The sequence below is a fragment of the Vidua chalybeata genome, chromosome 14 (genome assembly GCF_026979565.1).
Source record: "Vidua chalybeata isolate OUT-0048 chromosome 14, bVidCha1 merged haplotype, whole genome shotgun sequence".
NCBI lineage: Eukaryota > Metazoa > Chordata > Aves > Passeriformes > Viduidae > Vidua > Vidua chalybeata.
The window spans coordinates 733,682-754,697 of NC_071543.1; the positions used below are offsets into that span (position 1 = coordinate 733,682).

The 21,016-nt window shown below is 56.9% G+C and overlaps 3 protein-coding genes across 9 annotated transcripts in view; 2 read left to right on the plus strand and 1 right to left on the minus strand.

The window, feature by feature from the left end:
- Nucleotides 1-649: 649 nt before the first annotated feature.
- GJB1 (gap junction protein beta 1) lies at nt 650-3,977 on the plus strand. 3 transcript variants are annotated; one of them, XM_053955817.1, is made up of 3 exons: nt 1,042-1,096; nt 2,177-2,292; nt 2,982-3,977. In XM_053955817.1, the coding sequence occupies exon 3, from the start codon at nt 2,994-2,996 to the stop codon at nt 3,831-3,833; it is 840 nt and encodes a 279-aa protein (XP_053811792.1). In that variant the 5' UTR covers nt 1,042-1,096; nt 2,177-2,292; nt 2,982-2,993; the 3' UTR covers nt 3,834-3,977. The 3 variants fall into 3 exon arrangements, with proteins under 3 accessions (XP_053811793.1, XP_053811791.1, XP_053811792.1); XM_053955818.1 differs by lacking the exons at nt 1,042-1,096; nt 2,177-2,292 and adding an exon at nt 650-671; XM_053955816.1 differs by lacking the exon at nt 2,177-2,292 and having other exon boundaries at nt 996-1,096.
- A 426-nt stretch (nt 3,978-4,403) lies between these two features.
- On the plus strand, nt 4,404-5,846 carry LOC128795221 (gap junction alpha-3 protein-like). The gene has a single exon (XM_053955815.1). It carries the CDS (start codon nt 4,735-4,737, stop codon nt 5,629-5,631), a length of 897 nt encoding a protein of 298 aa, XP_053811790.1. The 5' UTR covers nt 4,404-4,734; the 3' UTR covers nt 5,632-5,846.
- A 353-nt stretch (nt 5,847-6,199) lies between these two features.
- ZMYM3 (zinc finger MYM-type containing 3) overlaps nt 6,200-21,016 on the minus strand; it is a 33,764-nt gene continuing 18,947 nt past the window's right edge. For 4 of the 5 annotated variants that reach the window (XM_053955807.1, XM_053955808.1, XM_053955805.1 and 1 more), the window contains exons 10-25: nt 19,641-19,727; nt 19,159-19,309; nt 18,405-18,577; nt 17,812-17,977; nt 14,072-14,130; nt 13,351-13,519; nt 12,630-12,745; nt 12,300-12,474; nt 11,614-11,760; nt 10,760-10,863; nt 10,190-10,358; nt 9,917-10,068; nt 9,312-9,426; nt 8,158-8,412; nt 7,956-8,073; nt 6,200-7,543 (exon numbers count right to left, since the gene is read on the minus strand). In XM_053955807.1, coding sequence (XP_053811782.1) covers nt 7,345-7,543; nt 7,956-8,073; nt 8,158-8,412; nt 9,312-9,426; nt 9,917-10,068; nt 10,190-10,358; nt 10,760-10,863; nt 11,614-11,760; nt 12,300-12,474; nt 12,630-12,745; nt 13,351-13,519; nt 14,072-14,130; nt 17,812-17,977; nt 18,405-18,577; nt 19,159-19,309; nt 19,641-19,727 — 2,355 coding nt within the window. In that variant the 3' untranslated portion in view covers nt 6,200-7,344. The remainder of the gene's footprint in view (nt 7,544-7,955; nt 8,074-8,157; nt 8,413-9,311; nt 9,427-9,916; nt 10,069-10,189; nt 10,359-10,759; nt 10,864-11,613; nt 11,761-12,299; nt 12,475-12,629; nt 12,746-13,350; nt 13,520-14,071; nt 14,131-17,811; nt 17,978-18,404; nt 18,578-19,158; nt 19,310-19,640; nt 19,728-21,016) is intronic. The other variant, XM_053955809.1, reaches the window with a different exon arrangement.

Below are 21,016 nucleotides of genomic sequence, written 5' to 3' on the forward strand. Positions count from 1 at the left end.
ACTCCCAGGGACCCCTCTCCCCGCGCCAACCTCCCATTGTGCTTCGTTCCACTTAGCCCGCCCCAGTGCTCACCAGTCTGCCCTTCTCTTGACCCCGCCAGTGACCCCCACCCAGCCCGATCGCGCCAGCCTGGCCCCACTAGCCCCTTGCTCCCCCAGTGTGCCCTCCGCTAACCCCTAGGACCCGTCCAGGGTGCGGGACCTGGGCGGTGCCGCCGCTGCCGCTCCTCGCCGGCGCTGCTGACTCAGGTGCGGCGGCTTATCAGAGACTGAGATTGTGGCCCCTATGGCCCAAGCCAGCCCTGCATCACCGGCCACCCCCGGTATCTCACTGCCCACAGACCTCCGCCCTGCCGCGGGGGCACCCCTCGCGGCCCCCCGCCGCTCCGCAGTGCCACCCTGCCGTCCCCGTGCGGGAGACGCCCCGGCATCATCGTCACCCTCATGTAAGGGACGGCGCGCGGGCTCCTGCAGCCCGGCCCAGGGGCCCAGGATGAGCGGCAGGGTCGCCGTGTCCCACACGGGGTGCTGGGCGGCGGGACCTTGAAGCGGGCCAGCCGAGTTAATCGTTGACAGGCTGTTTGCCTTTTCCCGGCTGCACTTTTACACATTAAATCTGGGTATTGGTGGCTCCCCAGGGACCAGCCGGCAGCCTGAAGCACCAGATCAAGGTGCTCCAGGAGCCGGGGGTAGCCAGGGTCATCCCGCGGGTGGAGAGCAGGGCTCCGCCACGGTGCACGTGCCTGGCTTGCAAGGAATGCGGCGGGGAGGATGCTCACAGCAGGGGAGTGGGGCCACGGGGACCAGAAATCTCCAGTCCCCCGGGATGGTCTCTCCCGGGGGACTGGCCCTGCCCCAGCGCTGCCGTAGCCCCGGGGTTGGCCGCGGGGGATGCTCAGCCGCGGTGGTGGATGCGGGTGGGTGCGAGCCAGGCTGGACGCACCTGCGGTGTTTACTTGGCGAGCCGTGGAAGGAGCAAGGCTGTTTGGGAGGGGGTGGGTGACGTGCCTGCAGGGCAGTATAAAGTCCAGGGTGGTGCGGTGGAGACCGATTGCTGCAATCCCGAAGAGCATTGATTGTCCGTCCTGGTGTCGAGGTGAGGAGCTGGCGGGCACAGCACCGTTGCAGGGGTGACCGCATGTCCCCCAGCCGGGGAGCACCGGGGGGGCCCAGAGTGGGGGCCACAGCAGCGCTCGGCCCTGGGCCTGGGAGAGGAGAGCCGGCAATGCTGGCCCTCATGGCGGGAGTGGGGAGCGGGGCACTGAAGGCACAAGCGGCGTCCTCACGGCTTTGCTGGACGGTCTTTGGCCGCCACCGCTTGCACAGCTCCGGCTGCTCGCGCCTTTGGGCTGAGGGGAGGAGGTGGCATTTGGGATGGAATTAATTGCCCTGCCAGCCTGCGGGCACCCAGCTGGGAGGCTTTACTGGGTGTGCTGCTGGGGTGTACTGAGGCTGGGGACAAAACCCAAGGGACATGGCGCCATCCCCGCAGGGATGGGGCACAGTGTAACAGCGCGGCTGGGACACCAGCCCTGAGGGGCACGGGGGCTGTGCGAGCACAGGGATTGTTGTCCCCACCAGCATGTCCGAGCGGTAGGGCAGCGTCAGTGCGTCCCTCGCGGCGGAGGAGCGCGGCCCCAGCGCGCAGCCAGCGTCACTCCTCCGGGCTTTCTCCCGCGTCTCCAGCGGCACACGCGGGGCAGCTCTAATGCCCTCCTCACAGACGTTGACGCTGGTACCAGAGCCTTGAGGAGGTGGCAGCACTCACAGCAGCGGTACCCGAGGGCTCGGCGGCGCACCGAGTGCTCGGTGCCAGACCCCTACTCCAGTGCCGTCCATGCGGGATGGGCACGCAGCTGGGCTCGGCCGTGCTTCCCGGGGAAGGGACCTCCGGACACCCTGCGTGGCCCGTCCGGCACAGCGATGTCTGTGGCTGGGTGCCGCCACGAGCAGCCCGCGGTGGGGAGGCCGTGGCCGCCGTGGTCGGTGCGGGGCGTGGTGGGGAGGTGGGAGTGGGTGCAGGGCCGAGCAGCGGGAATGCAGCACACAGGCACTTTGTTTGGCCAGGGTGGGCGGAAGTCAGGGCGTTAGATCTGAATGCTAAAGTGTGTTGTTCAGGGGCCGATAAAGGCCCCATTGTATGTAAATAGTTTATAAAGCACCATATGACTTCCAGTGCAGGGCAGTGGCAGAGAGAGACGAGGGCAGGCGGAGCAGAGCTCTCCTGCGGGAGGCATGAGACCTTAGAGGGGCCACTGGGGGCAGCTTGCGAGGACCCTTCCTCACCGGCAGGTACGCGTTGCCAGGATCCTTCACACTGGGGGGTGGCTGCTCCCAGCCACCCGGACTCATGCAGGGGGGTGGGAAGCAGCTCCCGGGGCTGCTCAGTGCCAGCGGATGGCTCTGGTGAGGCAGGGGTCTGTGTTGGGGGTGGGGTCGCCCCGTGTTCCTTGGGCAAGGAAGGTCCTGGGGGGGGGGGGGGTGGCAGTGCAGGGCTGCACGGGGGGAGCCCCCCAGCTCAGGACTCCCTGGCCATGCTCCTGCAGATAATGGGAGGACAGAGGGAGGCACTGGTGCAGTGGAGCCCATGAAGTTCCTCGGGACCATTCCTAGCCAAAGAACTCGGCACTGGGTACTGGTGGTCCCTGCGAAGGTGTGGGAGCTTCGCCCCCATTCTCTGTGGCCGCTGTGGGTTAGGATCCCTGTGCCAGTGTGGGGCGGCAGGACTGGAGAGTCTGGCACTGCTGGGGCAGCCAGCCTCCTGCCTGCTCTGGCCAAAATGCCGCCTTGAGCCGTGTCAGGAGCAGGAACCGCGCTGCCATCCCCCTGTCTGTCGATCCTGCTCTCCACCTGCCAGGGCTGCCCACCCAGTCGCTCCCAGGTCCCTCCTGGGGCTGCTGGCACTGGAGCCAGGACCTGCTGGCTCTCAGCCAGGGATCCTTCCTGCTCCTAACACCATCCCTCACCGCTCTCTCCTGCAGACGTGAGAAACGATGAATTGGGCCGGCCTCTACACGGTGCTGAGCGGGGTGAACCGCCACTCCACTGCCATCGGGCGCATCTGGCTCTCCGTCATCTTCATCTTCCGGATAATGGTGTTAGTGGTGGCAGCCGAGAGCGTCTGGGGGGATGAGAAATCTGCCTTCACCTGCAACACCCAGCAGCCTGGCTGCAACAGCGTCTGCTATGACCACTTCTTCCCCATCTCCCACATCCGTCTGTGGGCCCTGCAGCTCATCCTCGTCACCACACCAGCCCTTCTCGTGGCCATGCACGTGGCCTACCAGCAGCACCAGGAGAAGAAGCTGCTGGTGCTGACAGGGCACGCAGATGCCAAGCACATGGAAGAGGTCAAGAAGCACAAGATGCGCATAGCGGGTTCGCTGTGGTGGACGTACGTCTGCAGCGTGGTCTTCAGGCTGCTCTTCGAGGCCGTGTTCATGTACATCTTCTACATGCTCTACCCCGGCTACCAGATGATGCGGCTGGTTAAGTGTGAGGCTTACCCCTGCCCCAACACTGTCGACTGCTTCATCTCCCGGCCCACTGAGAAGACCATCTTCACTGTCTTCATGCTGGTCACCTCCAGTATCTGCATCATCCTCAACATGGCAGAGCTGGTCTACCTGGTGGTGCGGGCTTGCGCCCGCCGAAGCCAGCACCACACCAACCCCTCGTCGGGGAAGGGCTCCTTCTACGGGCACAAGCATTCCTCCGAGTACAAGCAGAATGAGATCAACCAGCTGCTGACAGAGCAGGACGGTTCCCTCAAGGACATGCTGCGTCGCAATTCTGGGCTGCAGGAGAAGGGTGACCGCTGCTCTGCCTGCTAGGGCCACCACTGCGGGGGCCCTGGCCCCACAGTTGCCCCAGGGGCCTGTTGCTGTCCCTGTCCCAAGGATAGTATCCCTCAGGCGCGAGTCTGGCTCTCCTAGATGGCCAGGAGGCCATCCTGGGCCATTAAATCTCCATTCTCAGGTGCTGCCTCCCTCCTTTCTGCTCTGGCCGGGATATGCCAGGAGCTGGGGTGCCCAGTGTGGGGTGTCCATCCTTGCACCCAAGCCCTGGTGGGTGTCACGAGGGGCTGTGGGGGCTGCAGTGCCAGGGCTGAGCTGGGGCTGTGGCTGTGTTGCCCTGACAGCCGGCAGCAGCCAGTGACCCCTGGGTGGCATTGATCAGTGTCCAAGGGCTTGCGCTCCCCCAGCACCAGTCCCTGCAGCCCCGAATATAATTAGAAAAGTGCCCAGACCAAAAATAGAGGGAAAAAGTTTCCCCAGTGGCTGTTTGATGTGCCAGTCACAATGAAAGCCAATGGGGCACGCAGCTGCCCCGTGCCGTTGGGTGACTGGACAGACGGAGCAGGCAGACCTGTCCGCACCCCACGGAGGAGCTGGGGAGCAGCATCCCCCACCACCCCACTGACAGGAGCGGACGGCGCGGGAGCACCGGGCTCTGCCCCACGCACCGTCTACGGTGAGAGGTCCCCGTGCCGGATCACCGCCGCGGTTGTTCCCCGTGGTGCTCCCAGCTCTCTGCTGGAGGCCTTTGCTCCCCCTGCTCTCCTTGTGACAGGTTAGGGGGTCCCCTGGGACGCGGGATGGGGACGCTTCAGGCACAGCCTTGGGTTGGGTCTGTGCACACCTGCTTGACCAGGGAGTGGGGAGGCATCTTGGCGGGTTGTGGGGCGGCTGTGTCTGGAGAGTGGCTGTCTTGCAGGGCACCGCAGCAAAGGCCATGGGGGACTGGAGCCTGCTGGGCCGGCTGCTGGAGAATGCCCAGGAGCACTCCACAGTGGTGGGGAAGGTCTGGCTCACCGTCCTCTTCGTCTTCCGCATCCTGGTGCTGGGGGCAGCCGCGGAGCGGGTCTGGGGTGACGAGCTGTCTGGCTTCTCCTGCGACACGCAGCAGCCCGGCTGCCAAAGTGCCTGCTACGACAGCACCTTCCCCATCTCCCACCTCCGCTTCTGGGTCCTGCAGATCATCTTTGTCTCCACCCCCAGCCTTGTGTATCTGGGTCACATCCTGCACCTGGTGCATCTGGAGGAGAAGGCACAGCAGCAAAAGGCAGCACGGGCCAGCAGCGGGGCCAGGCGGCAGCGCCCCAGGCAGCCCCAGCTCCCTGCAGGGAACACAAGGGCACGGGTGTGCATGCAGGGGGCCATCCTGAGGACGTACATCTGCAACATCGTCTTCAAGGCTCTCCTGGAAGTGGGCTTCATTGTGGGCCAGTACACCTTGTATGGGTTCCAGCTGAAGCCCCTCTACACCTGCAGCCGCTGGCCCTGCCCCAACACGGTCAACTGCTACATCTCCCGGCCCACTGAGAAGACCATCTTCATCCTCTTCATGCTGGGGGTGGCCTGCGTGTCCCTGCTGCTCAACCTGGTGGAGATCTACCACCTGGGTCTCACCAAGTGCCGTCGGGGGCCAGGCCCCAAGTCCCGCATCCTAACCGCTCCTGGTGGGCCTGGAGGGCCTGGCAGCACCTATGTCACTCTGCCCAGGGCTGGAAGCCCCCTGGCTGCTGGCAGACCCCCCCATGGCCTGGCACCGCTGAAGAAGGCAGGTGCATGGCTAGGGGTGGTTGGTGGGTCCCACAGGGACATGCGAACGGCAGACCTGTCAGTGTAAACTGCTGGGATGGTCAGGGATGGGCAGTGCGTGGGTGGTCACGGTGCTGATTGTGTCTCCAGTCTCTGCCAGGCCCAAGGCATGGACCCCATGGCCAGCATGAGAGCTGGGAACAGCCCTGGGGACACTGCTCAGCTGCTCCTGGCACCCTGGGGAGCAGCAGGGCTGCGAGTAGAGCTCGGAAGGGGGAGAAAATAAACACTTACCGCACCTCACTTGACTCCTGCTCTGCTCACAGTCACTGTGGCATTGCCCTCCAACTGCTCCATCCTATGGACACGCTGCATGGCCAGGGCAGGGCCACTGCTGTGTTGGGTGGGGCTGCAGCACTGTGGGCCGAGGGCAGGGCAGGGACAGGCAGGGCATGCCATGCTGGCACCCGTGGGCACTGGGGCAGAGGCCATCACCACATGCCAGAGCTGGCAGGACAGCAGGGCCCAGGCAGGGTAGGAAGTGCAGGGAGCACAGGCTGGGATGGACAGGAGTGAGGTGCACAGCAGCACAGGGACACTGGCCCTGGTCTCCTACAGTGCTCACCCTGCCCAGGGGGAAAAAACCAGCGGCTGCCAAAGTTTTCCACATCTTTATTTGAAATGAATGGTTTCCAGAGACACAGGGTTAGTCCCACTGCCCTGGCATCACTACAACAAGACTGGTGAGCGGCTCACTCTCCACATGGACACAGAGAACAGATGGCCCCAAAACAACATATACAGGCTCAACAGGAGACCCATGTACAGCTCAAGAAAACCGACCAGAACATGAGAAGGGGCAGGAGGCAGCACAGAGTGGCACAGCTGGAGCCAGGCAGGGTGGTGGCAGCCTGTGGCTGTGGGAGGGAGGGGGAGGCCAGGCAGGGCTCCCTGCTTCTTCCAGCAAATGCCTAGGCCCCTGGCTGGAGCAGAGGTTTCCACTGATGGCACCTTGCACAGGGGAGGGTCCTTACACCAAGACAGGGAACAGTGGGCAAGAGAGGGGCAGCACTAGCACAGACCCACCTCCATCAGTTTTCAGCAGACTCAGAAAACATTGACCAAAGAGAGGGAGGCATCCTGGTTGCACACAAGGGAGGTATCCCTGTGGCAAGGCCAGATCTCTGCCCACAGATTCCAGTGCGAGCTCCAGCCACTCCGTGCAACCAACCCAAATCTCTCCCACCCTGGGACAGAAGTTCTTCCCCCCGGCCCAACAGCTCTCAGGCTGCCCGTGGCCCATGTCCACTGGCCTGAAAACACAATCCTGCCCCAGGAGCAGAGCTACTGTTGGTACCTCCGGCCTTGTGAGGGAATGCTAAAGAAGAGGGAAGTAAAAGCTTTGGGGGCCATTGGTCCAGCGGGGCACTGTGTTTTGTGCAATTCCTGTCCTGGCGCACGGGGAGAGAGGGGTAGTAGCAGGGCTGGGGGTAGGGGAGGAACAGGGCTGGGCAAAGGGAGCTGCACCAGGGACTCTGCCACTCCTGTGCCATGGGAACAGGCCCTGGGGAAGATGGCTCACCCAGCAGCCAAAACTGGAGACAGAGCTGAGTGCGGGGGCCACGTACGTAGGGAATGCCTGTAACGAGCAGGATGGGAGGTCCAAGTCTGGTAATGATGCAGGGACAGCACTGCTGCAGCACCATCCCTTCCTATGCTGCATGGCCCCTGCCCTGCAATGGGAAGCAGCGAGATGAGGTGTCCAGGGCTGGAGTGCAGCCAGTCCAGCAGCATCCTGCCCTTAGTCCACGTCATCCTCTAGGCTGCTGAGCCGACTGTGCTCCTCGTAGATCTCCCTGACGGCCAGGATGCGGTTCAGCATGCTCTCCAGCATGCTCCGGTCCATGGGGATCACCGAGTACCAGAGCGGGGACTCGGCGATGCACGACCGCTCGGGCTGCAGGTAGAACACATCGTTGCGGCTCCGCAGGCTCTCGGGACTGTGGGGAGAGAGGAGGGTGAGACCTGGGATACCAGCTTCAGGGGCTCAGACAGCCTGGACTGAGGTCATGTTTAGTGAGGGGTGTTCACAGCTCATCACGGCCTCTTATCATTCAGTAGGATAAGGACACAAACCCAACCCACAGCTCCTTGCTCAAGACCAAAACCCCGAACTGCTCAAGCACTGGACTCCTACTGCACATTCCTGCCAGTCTGGAGAAGGGCAGGAAGTGGAAGAGGCCAGAGAGAAGCATTCTCTCAAACTTGGTCTAATGAAGCAGCATAGAGCCTGGGCAAGACTGCATGCTCATGTACAAATGTCTGGAAAGCAGCAGTCACTCCACAGGGTTCCATCAAAAATAAGAAGCGGCCCCAAAATGGCACATGCCTCTTCTCCAGAGAAAGCCTCACCATTTGGAGAGATAAAACTCATAAAACTTGACTGGGCATCGGAGGGGATTCATCCTGTTCTCCCGCTGCTCCAGCATCGGTACCTCCTCCTCACGCTTTCGTTTTCCCGAGCCGCCATCTGCAGAGAGGGAAAGAGCTGGATCACGGCTGGATCCTGATGGGGAATGCAGGGGGAGGAACAGAGATGTTCCCCCAGACCCACCTCGGCTTTTCTTCTGCTTGGCAGGAGCGTAGTAGCGGATGCTCACCACCTTTGTCATGCCACGGGCTGTGGTGCACTTGCGAGACTGGCGCACCACGTTGGTGAAGGAGAGCTGCATGTGCTCCTCTGCTGTCTGCAGCCCGAAGAACTTAGTGTTGAAGAACATGAGGGTGTTGAGAAGCACAAAGGGTGAGTAAACACCCAGCTGTTTGCACTCCCAGAGGTGCTCCTCCTCGACACGGGAGAAAACCGTGTCTGCAACACACAGAGCGAGAACCAGGTCACATCAGCAGCGGCTTTGTGGCAATCCCTCCATCCTGCCTCTGCAAACTCACTGTAAAAGACTGATGCTTCACAGCATCTCTTTTTTCACAAGGTTATTTCTCCTGAGCCATGAGCAGAGCTAAGGCTCTGCCCAGCCATAAGCCTCCCCAGATCACAGCCAAACCACAAGTGAGAACCCAAATCAATCCTAACTGCTCATCACTACAGATGGCCAAAAAGTGAACTCCAGGTCAGTGCTCTACCACACTCAGTGAGAGATTAGGGAAAAGCAGCAGGCAGGAGAGATCTGGCCAGTTCCTGCCTAGATGCACAGGTCTGGAGTCAAATGGCTCTGCCTGGGATAGCCAATCTGCAGAGATGAGGCTGGATCTATGAACTAACTACTGACAAGACAGAGCAGGGAAGGCAGCCCAGATCACAGCATCATGAAAAGCCTCTGCAGAGCTCTAGGTTAGCCCATTCACAAGGCAGCAGCATAGCAACCTTGGCCAAGGCCTAGCATCATGTGCAGGGCTTATCCACGTGCTGGGAGCACAAACACATGCACCAGTGTGCCTCCTGGCTTGGCATCCTCCTTGCCAAAGGGGGGAGACATCACTGTGAAGTGTTGTAAAGATTCAAATTGTCCCAGGATACAAAGCACATGCGCTCTGCTCCCAGCTACCCTGGCTGTGGGCAACAGAAGCTGCTGAAGCGTAAACCACGCTGGCTCTGCAGTTGGTTTGGGTCAGTATGACCTCAACACACAGCAGGACTGTGCTGCCTATGCCAAGGATGAAGCTGGGGGAGCACAATCAGGCCAGAGGATCCAAGGCTACAAGCACAAACTGGATATATGTGGGGACTGAAGGTACTCTGAAGACACGTACTATTTGGTAAGATCGTGGGTTGCCAGCCACTCAGGGATTTGTTCAGCTCCTGCACGAAGGTCAGGTAGTAAAGGTCTGTAAATATATTCACCATACGATTGTTCTCGAGCAGGTACTAGAAAGGACAGAACACACAGTCAAGAGAAACACAGCAGCACCTGGAATGCAAACCCACCCCAGAGAGCCCAGGGCACACATGCAGAGCAGCCCTCCTTGCACCACCAGAGCTGCTGGGCAGATACTTCTGAGAGATACTTGCAGATCTGCAGGGTATCCTTGCAGATACTTTCTGCAAGGAAAACCCTGGGGCATGACAAAGCAGACTTAGTGCTGAAGAAGGGCCTGAGTTTGGGGAGATCCCCCAGCCCTCCTCAGAGTTGTGCAAGAAGGGTGCAAGGCTGGGGAACAGATGCCACCCTACTCTCTAAGCTTGGGAACAAAGACTAAACCAGGTGGGATGCTGTCTTGGGCTGAGGCACTAAAGGAGAGTCCAGGCAGCCTCTCAGAGTCCCCAGAAGGCAGAATGAAGGGTACAAGCACCCCTCACCAGATCTGACCCCCGAGTCTGGCTGCAGAGGACTTGAGGGCAGCAACGCCTCCCTCACCTGCTGGATGCCAAGGCAGAGGTAATAGATGCTGTCCGGTTCATAGCGCTCCCCATTGGGCCGGGTTATCTCCTTGACAAACTGGGCCAGGCCGTAGTTGAGCTCAGCTGCTGAGCAGGCTAAGATGTCTTCCTTGATCCTCATGGGCTTGGCTGCAGAGACAAGCACAGCAGCCTCAGACAACAACTTACATGGTCAGGAACACCTCAACACCCCAAGGTCCAGCTTCTGGGAGGCTTCTGCCACTCCACTGCATCCAGACAAGGCACTTACGGCCAAAGCGTAGCTCCTCTCCCTTGCTGGTTTCTCCCCCTGCATACTTGGCTTGTACCCAGGACTTCCAGGCATTCACACCGTATGAGTAGTTGAGCACTGTACAGCTGGGCTGGCTGCTCATTGAGTCCCGAGAACAGCTTTCAGAGAGCACCAGACGCTTCTGCCCCTGCAGAGAGGTGTTCCGTGAGACTGGGCACCTACCTGGGACAGGTGCAGAGTCCTGGCTACCCCTCACACCTGCTGACTGTCAGCTCCCTACAGTGTGCCATGGCAGCAGGCACCGTTCTGCTGGCAGCCAAGCCAACAAAGTTCATTACTTACGAGGGTCACGGGCAAGAAAGAGACCAGCTGTCACATGACTCGTAGCATTCAAAACTCCTCCGAAGTGACAAGCAAGTATTTTCATTCAAGGAGTGGCCTGCAGGCCAACCGTGCCCTGAATGCAGAGGGCACAACCTCCCCAGCACACCTAAGTCTCTGGTACACTTCACCTCCTACATCCCAGGTGGCAGCTCCCACTCCAAACCCGAAGGGCTTTTAAGTAGGCAGTACCCACAGAGAACTCACCTTCCGGACAGCTCGAGGCAGATCTTGCTCTGTGGACACATCATCTGGTCCCACCAGCCCACAGTCAAAGAGGAAATCCACACTGGGGTTGATGTCCAGGGGATCTGAAAGGAAACAGAGGCAGAAGGCCTCAGCTAAGACTTCTCATCCTGCCCCCTGTGCTGGCCTGATTTTTACAGTAAAATGAAGAGGAAACACTTCACATCCTCTACCACTGTCTGGCATGAACTTTTAGCCACAGCCCAACAAAGAAAATATGGCTCTGGCAGACAATGCCAAAATTTCTCAGAATAACCAGAACCCCACATTCTCCTCTCTGACAGTTTTTTGTTTGTTTATTTTTTAAACCTGAAGAACATTCCTCATTCCCTGGTGCCAGGCCAGTACTGTGGACAGCCTGGCACAGGCACATCAATTTCTGTTTGCTGCTAGCATCCTGCCTCAGCATTGCTGTGCTCCTGCAAGTCCCTGCCTCTTCTTCCACCTTCTGTTAACAGACATTCAGCAATTCTGCCATTTCTCAGGATGCCATGCCATGTCCAGATTTCTCATCTAGCTGGATCCTCTGGAATCATCACTCATAAACACACCACTGCTGCTGCCCTGCTCTTTGTGCTGTTAAAATCAACTTCTCATTCCCCCTTCTCTGGGTCTCACGTTCACAGCAGGTTGAGTTTAGTCTGGACAAACACACACTCCTTCAGAAGTGGTGGTCTGCCCACCCCTATTGCAAGCAGTCACCGCAGGGCTCTCACACCAGGTGAAGCAGAGGGCACGGGGAGGTAAGTGCACACAGCTGAGGGCAGTGGGAGGACCCTCAGCAGCCCTGCACACTTGTGTCACCCAGCTCTTACTCTTAGGGAAGTCAGCCTCCAGGTCCTGGCCCGGCTCATCGAGGACATTTGCCATCTTGACAGCCATAGCCAACACATCGTCCCGTGCTGGTCCAAACAGATCACAGTCCTCCAGGAGACCCTCTGCACTCTGGTTACTCACCAGGTCTGAAATAAAAACGTTCATCAGAAACCCAACTTTCTTGAAAGTCTTTTATCTGTTTTCCCTGTGACAGCTGGAAGATGAAGTCAGAATCCCTGTGATCAGAGCAGCCCCACCCCCAGCTTTCCCTGAACAGCAAGACATTGGAAGGTTGTTGTCTCCCCAGCCACAACCCCTATCACTGCCATTTGTAGGAATGCAGCCCCCAAGTAAAAAACCTGCAAGACCAGGGCTCTATGCAGCTTCCTTTTGTAGCATGGAAGCTGCTTTAGGGAAGAATCTGAACAGCCACCTGAATAAACTGAGAGAGCTGCACATTGCCACAAGACTGGCACCCCCAAAAGGGGCAGTGGCGGGCATTGCTCCCTGCTGCAGTTCTTCCCTTCTGGTACCCCCTCAGCAGAAGTTAGGGACTTGCTCTTCCCTGCTTCCTCTTCAAAGGCTTTGGGAGAGCCATAATCCCGGCAGGTGTTTTAGCTCCAAGAGCTGGCAAACCCCCCTTGATCCCAGCTGTTGGACGAGACCAAGCCATGGCAGAACCTACCACACAGGTCTGAGGAGGCTTTGTCCAGTTCCTCAGCCTCTGCAATCATCTCAGCCATGGCCAGGATGTCAGCCTCTAGAGGATTGGAGGGGATCTTCACCTTCAGTTCCTCAATGGTCTCCACAATCTTCTCTGTGCTCTCCAGTGTGGTGGGCAGGAACATCGGCACAGGCACCTGTGGACAGCAGCACACCCGGCAGAAAACTGACACTCAGTAGACTGACATAAAAGCAGAGGCAGGAGCAGAGCATGAAGAGAGAAGCAGGGAGACTTGAGCAAGGCAGGATCACAACAGCAGAAGAACACAAGCAGGTGAAGCGTGTTGCTTACCGGGACAGGCATGGAGAAAGGCACAGGTACTTTCTGGCAGTACATATGCATAGGCACAGGCACGAAGATCGGGACGGGGATTGGCAACACAACCAGCTGGGGCTTCCAGTCAGCCTCTGACAAGAGCAAAAACACATCAGTGACCTTAATCCCAGAAGTTCCTCCACCCAGCTCTGCTGCATGCTGCCATGCCCCAGCCATCCAGCACCACGGCCCTACCAGCCACCACCTGCTAGGACTCAGGGGCAGAGCTGGAATAGCAGCAAGTCAAGGCCAGCAACAAGAGACAGGCCAGCAACATGTACTTCTTGCCTTAGCCAGATGTACAAATCCTGCTCTTACATAGCCCTGCTAAGAGCTCTAGTTGCCTTGCATATGCTGCAGACCACACACACATGCCCAACAGGAACTAGAGTGGAACTTATTTAGCAGACAGCCCTCAGACAAGCTAATGATCTCCAGAGGAACAGGAGCTGTCCCACAAGAGGCAGGATCGTGCTACAGAGCTCTCTATGCCTCTCCCTTTGCTGGTGATGGAAATGGGCTCCCTACCCCCAGCCCTGCCATGTATGCCCTGCACCTGCCCAGAGACTCCTCAGCACGGTGCCAAAGGGTGCAGCCTGCTCTGTGCAGCATTTCAGGCTGGATTCACAGTTAGTCTGGAGTAGGGACATGCCACTTGCCTTTCCAAAATGCCCCTGTAATCCTTCCAGTTTCCTACCTGTCTGACATCCTTTGGACTTCATTTCAAACTTGCAGGAGACACCCCGGTTCTGCATCAGTGGTTTACACATGGCAGCTTTGTTTTTCCGAGGGGTGGCTGGAACCAGAGGTGGGGCGGGAGGTGGCACAGCTGGGGACGTTTGGGCTGAGGAGGCCTTTGCTGACAGCTGGGGAAATGCAGAAAGCAGGAGGTTGGTGTCCACCTAAGGCAACACAATCTCTTCCCTATTACAGGTGCAGATGGAATGACTCCCAAAGCACCTCTTGGAGCCTGGCAGTCCCCAGCACAAGGACACTCCCATGGTCAGAGTGTGATGAAGGACTGCCAAGCTGTTCCTGGCAGGCAGCAAGCCTGTGTGCTGCCTCTGCTGTGCCAGGAGTCCAGCAGTGGTGGCTCCTGTCCCATGGGGTAGAGGGGAACAGTGGCAGAGCAACTATACCCAGGCTCAGTTTGAAAGCACTGTGCAAAGAGGAGCCAGTGCCACAGTGTCAGGATATCCTGGAGTTCACAACTGATTCCTGGGGAACAGTTATTCTTCCCCCTTGCAGGGGACATATTGAGACATGTTCCTAGGAGCTCTCTTCATTGCCCACTACCCAGACATCTCAAAATGCACTGGTTGTAGAAGAATGAATTCTCCCTGAGCAATGGCAGAACAGTCCTCTCTTTGGGGACAGCCCTTTTGTCTTGCAAACTCCTACCTTCTAATGGGTCTTACCATGTTAGTTTCTGCCTTCTGTGTGGAAGGGACAGCTGGTTTTGGCTCTGAAGTTTGACCTGTAAGAGAAAGCAACAACTCTTAAGTTCAAGAGCTCCTGGGCCAACATGTCCCACTGCTGGGACTGGAGGTGCAAGCAGCCAGAGAGCAGGGACAGGCTCCCCAGAAACTGCTCCTGGCCACTCCAGGAACAGTTAATGTTTCCACAATCTCTAGCCCTAACACCTCAGAAGACACTACAACTCCAAAATCAAGTTATTCCCATGTGATTTTGTGCTCCCTTACAGTCCACCCCTTCCCCATCACAGCAGGTCAGGAGAAATCCCAGCCCCTTGTAGAGAGAGGAATCCAGGGCTCTTATCCCAGCTCTGCCTATTGGCTTGCTGTACCGAGCCATGGCCCCTCCCTGTGCCTCCATATCCCTGCAACAAATATCTTGGCAAAGTGCTTCGAGATCCCTGGGAAGAAGGTGACAGAGCTAGTAGCAGCATTATGAGAAATCCCAGAAAGCAGAGAGACAGCTTTGCCCCAGCCCTAGGGATGCAGTCCCATTCCCCTAAGGAAAGAGAGGATCACCTGCAGGTAAGAGGCACATGCAGCAGACGCTGGTCTCAGGTGGTGACACTGTCACCCTGCCTTGGGTGACAATTCCAGCTCATGTGCTCTGCAGAAAACCTGCACCCATCTCAAGGGCTGGTGAGCTAACAGAGCACCTTCATCCCAGTCTCCAGTGATCCCTGGTTACCCATGTGACTGGCAAAAAGAACTGCCTTCTACTGGTGGGCCATGCATGAGGGAGACCCCTGCAAGGACAGCAGCAGGTCCCAGCACCAAAGGCAGTGGCGGGTCCATTCACAACTCCTATACACAGACAGGTCCTTCAAGGAAGGACCCAGATTCCTAAAGGTCCAACACAGGGACATTCACACTGTGAAGACTTCCTCTGACCTGAGGAAATGAAGGATAATTCTTGTACAATTTGAGGCCCATCAGGCTCCACTTGCTGACCACCACAGGGGGCAACAGATAAATCCCAGCTGGAGGAAGCTTCCTAGTCTGCAGCTAAGCATTCAGCCATAGGATCTGCAGCAGTCTCAGGGGCCAAGAACTCACCCTGACAACCCAAAGTGGATGGGCAGCAGGTCCAGGTAGGAAACACCAGTGGCCTGAATGAGAAAAGAGAAGCTATGGCTTATGAGCAGAATTTCTGCTGCAGCAGAATCTAAAGCAAACACGACTGCCCCGCTGGTCAATGATTTAGGACTAAAGAAAACAAGATTCTCCTGCTATGTGCTACGTGTCCAGGCTTCCAGGAAAGCTGCAGCTCGTTCTTTACTCTCATCCCAACACCAGCTAAGGAACTGTCAAGGCACTGCCTGCCACAACTGTGACTTCTACCCTCTCCAGCTGGACAGCCTAGTGCAGAGCCAGCTCCTTTTGGAAGCCTTTAGGCACAGTTTTGAAGCAAAGCTCCTCAATCCCACACTACATGAACTGTTCCCAGCAAGGGAATGTCTGCTTGTATGATCAGCTAGAAGAAGTCTCAAGGATCACCAGATTGGTAGCAGCCACTGGATCACAGGACTTAATGGTTTTAGGCAATCACTGGCTGCAAGAGAGTAAGCAAGAATAAACAGCTCTGTCCAAGATGAGCCTGAAATCCAGGTAGTCCCTTGCAAGCTGGCAACACAGCTGTGAGGTCCACAGGAGACCATGCAGAAGCTGGTCCTCCCAGAATCCCCTGCACAGCACAGCACAGCTGGAAAGCTCTCTGTGTAAGTGGGTCCTGCCTTTGATGTCCTTCCTTTGCAAACTGGGGCCGCAGTCCTGGGGGCAAGGATGTCCACAGCTGTCCCACATTTGGCAGGGGACTGGTGTGCCAGAGCATAGAGAGGGCCCAGTGCAACCAGCAGCATCCGCCAAGCACAGCAACTGCTGGGGCAGCCTGGAACTCGTGCTCAGCTGAGCACTGACGACCGATGACAGGCTTTTCCTTGGCTCCCTTTAGCCCTTACAGGTTGCACAGGAGATGCAGCAGTGGCACAGTGAAGAGTGATGCCCCACATACCAAGCAGCAGAGTTCTGGGGGGCCTCCAGAGATGTGGTGGAGGAGGCCTGAGACTCTCAGGTGGAGACTCTGTGGTGGCGAAGGTACTTCTCAGTCTTGTGGTCCATGGCTCCAAGGAGACAACGGCTGAACAGGGTGAAACATGCTTCCCTCTGCAGGCAGAGCTTGCCCACTGTGCCTGTCCCAAAAGCCGTGTTACAGATCTCTCAAAAGCGACATGCTTGGCAGCAGAGGACAAATGGAACAGCATGGCTAGGGCTGTGGAATCACTCGGTGAGCTACAAGAACCAGCATGTCACACACCTCCTCCTCCCTTGGGCAGCAGAGCACTGTAAAAGCAGAATTCCCATGGGCACCCCTGTGCCGGCAGAAACCAACAGTTCCTTTTCCAGGTCACTCCAGTGTGCTGCCACTTGAGCTGTCACCTCACACAGCCTGTTACAGAGCATGGCTCTTGGAAGGCAGGTCGGGCTTCCCCTAGCTGGGGAAACCTTCTGCTTCTGGCAGAGCAGCTCTGCTTTGCTGCCTAAGCAGCAACGACGTCCGGAGCTTCCCCTGTCCTGTGATCAGTGCACTAGTCAGGGGAGGAACCTCAAGAGTCTGGAGATGCAGGCTGAGGTCTCTCATGCGAAGGTCCTTGGTTTCCCCTCCTTGGCACACCCTAGCCAGGGTTTTACACGTCATGGAATCCCAGGGAGGCCAGCAAAGCCCTGAACCTGTGATGCAGGTAGGTGTTGAAGCTTGATGCACTGAACCAAGTCCCACTGTAAGCTGCAAGCACTTTAACTATATCCCCCAGGTCACCCAGGAGATCATGGCCTACGAAAGACCAAACAGAATGAGACTGCAGGTGTCCGAGGGCCAAGCAGTGTCTGGTCACTGTCACTAGGAGCACCTTCCATCCTGAGGGATCCCAAAGCACTTTGCAATCTTCCATAAGGAACTGGCTCGAGTTAATGATAGGAAATGGGGCAACAGGCAGCGAAAATCTCCTCTCCAGCTGGTACTCCATGGATGCAGAATGGGGTTATCTGGGACACAGGGTTGGCAACTCCCCAAAGCTGCAGTGAACTTTGGGTAAGTGGTAGGACTCCAATCTAACATCGCAAGACACAGTGCCTCCAGCAGCTCAGTGCTCCCTCAAGACCATTCTAGGTTCAGCTCTGGCTGAAGGAGAGCCCACCTACAGCATCACCAGCACCACTTCCTGCAGCACCCTTCTTTGTCCTTGAATGTTTCCCATCCAAGCACTGACCTGGCCCAATCCAGATTAGTTTATGAGATCTGAGAAGGTCACAGCTCGGAGGTGGTGTGAGGCTGCAGGTGGATTGTCATGCCAAACCACGCTGTCCCCTAACCCTGTAAATCGAGCTCTCCGCTGGCAACTTGAGGATGTTAAATCCCTGAGTATCCTCGCTAAGAGTGTGAGCTACAGGCAGCACGCTGGCACCGGCTCCTCCCGTCTGGGCCCTGTGTGTCATAGAACCATAGATGTTAGAGATGGAGAAGCCCATTAGGTCCCACTCCGTTCTTTCCCCCCCAGGGGCCAGTGCAGGATTGTTCCCTAGCGTCTCCTCCAGTCCCAGGCAGGCAGCTTCCACCCCCTGCTGTTGAGTCTTCCCTGTGTCTCTCAGACTGAGCTATGCAGGTTCCCTCCCTCCCTCCTACTCACTGTTCAGCAGGCTCTCGGGCCCCTTCTGCGTGTCCAGGTTGGGCTGGTTCTGTTGATTGTAAAATCGCAGCAGACACTGCTGGTTGCAGAAGTGTTTGATTTGCCCTCGCCAGTGGATGGTTTCCAGCAGCTTCCCCTGACGCTTGCAGGCATGGCACCGAGCTGCCTAAAGCCCGCATCAGCAGGAGAGAAACAACGAGTAACTAACCACACCCCCTCCGAGTGCAACACAACTCTCCAGTGAAAGGTGCACATCGCAAGGTGCAGTGAGCTTCCCCACAGCAGTGCCCTGCCAGTGCCAGCCAGGGACTCCAGCGGTGCGAACTTCTCACAGCAGCACTGGCCGCGGATCCAGCACTGTGAGCTTCCTCAGTGCAGTGCTCTGTCTGGCAGGATCAGCTGGGGACTCCAGCTACGTGAGCTTCCCCGTAGCAGTGTCCCGTCATTGCCAGGCAGGACTCCAGCAGTGCCAGGTTCTCCGCAGCAGTGCCAGCCAGACTCCAGCAGTGCGAACTTCCTCAGTGCAATGCCCACTTATCTGGGTGCCGTGCCCACCACAGCACTTAGCACAAGCTGCCAGTGCCAATACTGACCTTGAAGTACCAGAGCAAGTATTTGCTTTTGCAGTCTTCACTACAGAAGTCCCAGGTGCTGCCCTCCAGCTGCTCGGTGACCGCCCGCTGGCAGGTCTGAGAACAATAGGTGCAGGTGATGCAGCACAGGCCCAGGTTCTTGGTGAAATCCTGTTTGTAAAGAAGCACACACCCTGCGGAGAAACAATAGGAGTGAAACCTTCCCAGGATGAACTGGGGGCCTCCCTGACCCAAACATGACCAGAATCCAGGTCTGCGGAGACAACAGAGCACACGCAACACACTGTAGGGAACAATCCAGCACTGGCCCCTAGGGCTGGGATAAGATGGGACCTCACGGGGACTTGCCATCTCTCACCTCCATGCTTCTAGGAAGAGTCTGACTCCAACCTCCTGTGTGCAGGAACCCAGCAGGCAGGGCAAGGCCAGGTCAGGCCAGCCCAGACGCAAGAGCGTAGAAGTGCATGATGACAGGAGGAGCGGAGCTGCCACCTGCTGTCTCCCCAGCCCCCAGAGAGAGAAAAGCTGTGAGAAGGCCCTCCCCAAGGACACAATGAACGGTAAAGATCTTGCCCTAGGGCCTGGCTGGACAGCAAGCCATACCCACAACAGTCCTCCCTTCGCTGCATGGCAAGGCTCTTGCCCCAGGGCCTGGCTAAGACAATCTCCCCTCTGTTCCTCTCCATGCTCTCCTCTCCTCCCCCAGCATGGGCTGGCATGGGGGCTCTGCCTCTCCCATGCCTTCCCCAAGTACCTTCGCTGCAGAAGTTCTTCTCCACTCCAGAGAAACGGATCTTCTCATGCAGCAGCTTCTCCTGCTTACAGTGTTCACACTGAGACACCACCCCACGCAGCCGCTTGAAGTCCTCGCAGCAGTCCTTGCAGCAGAACTGATACACCTTGTCCTGCCAAAGAGACCACAGCCAGGTCAGCCAGGCTGGCAGGAGGTTCCTGTACTTCTCAGGGAAGCAAGAGAAAGACTACAGGGCTGAGTTAAGTCCCCATGTCCCCTGGCACAGGATTTGGCGTGAGTGGTCTCCTCCCGCCCTTCTGACATCCTGCTGAACATCAGGAGTGCAGCACTCAGCACAGTCTCCAGGCACATCACCGCAGCTAAGGCATTCAGAGGACTGGCAGAGGAGGAGCTCTGCTCTCAGAGCAGGGAGATGGAAGTACCCCAGAGGTTCTCAGCAGTGTTGGCCTCCACCTCAACACTCCCCCGGGGGAAGTCCTCACCTGCCAGTCTAGAATCTCCGGCTTCCCGCTGAACAGATTGTGACAGTAATGGCAGTTGAGGTGGATCCCACCTTCTGGGCTGGTGCGCTGCAGGAGACAGAGACAGCTCATGGGGGGAGAGCAGTTGGAGGGCAGCAGGCACCTGCCTCACACTGCCACCTCCTTTATGGCCCCAGCCTGCCTGTCCCCCTCGGACCTGCTGCCACTATGGGGGCTCAGTCAGTCCATCACATCGTGTCCCAAGCTCCTGGAGAGATGGTTCTTGAGAGCAATTTCACTTTGCTTCCAATGTGCTTGGTCCAGCTTGTCTTAGGAAGGCAAGCTTTCAAACTGCCACACCACTGGATTTGAAAACTTAAATGATGAGGGCTCTGTTCCCTCTTCTGAGGATTTCTCTAAAAGTTCTTGAAGCACAGGTGCCCGATTTCTATTTTCAAGATAATGCAACTTGAGAATTCAAGCAGCCTCTCATCCCATTTTCTGCTAGATTAATCTGGAAGATTTAACAGCATTTGGTGTCCGTCCACAACGTATTTGGTGTCATATCCACAAGGATATATTTATAAATAAAGTCATTCCTGGTTTTCTTTCTGGTAACTTCAGATAAGACATTCTTCAAGTGCCTCAGTACAAGTGTTTTTCAAGCCCAAATTTATTTTTTTTCCCAGAATACTTCCAATTTTTGTTCAGCATTGAAAATGAAGTGGACATTGGACAACATCCTTCCTATATGTGCATCATTCTAGGCAGCTCTTTTGCTCCCTGGCCCTCAAACGTTAACTCTATGTTCACCTGCTTGTACATGCAATAAATTAATCCTTCCCTGTGTGGCTGTAAACGGAGATGCTCATACTGAATAGTTTATCTGCTGTAATTCCATTGCCTTTTCAAAATCCTTACTTTCCAGGATTTGCATCTCCACACTACCTGAGTAAGGCTGACACAGGATCTTGCACTGAAACTGTGTTTAAGCACACATTAGGAGGAACCAGCCTCGTCATTCAATCCAATTGCTTTGCTTTGTGTGACTACCCTGAATGCAGCATGGACTAACATTTCACCAGTTTTTGTTTCATCTGCTAGATTTCATCATGCTTACTTTGACTTTATTGCCAAATGATCAAAGAAGATGTTGAAGTCCTTGGGCTTAACACTGATCCCCAAGAAGCCATTTTGAAACATTCTCTTCAGTGTTTCTTCTTTGACAAGTGTGTTCTGAGATCTGCCAGCAAGACAGTTCCAAACCCAGGTGATGCATGGGTTTACTCAAATGTTTACAATGCTGATTTTATATGGTAATAATTCAAGTTAGATGAATTAATGAAGTCCCAGTTGGGAAAAGGGGAAAAGTTGCAACCATTTCTAAAATGGGTAGA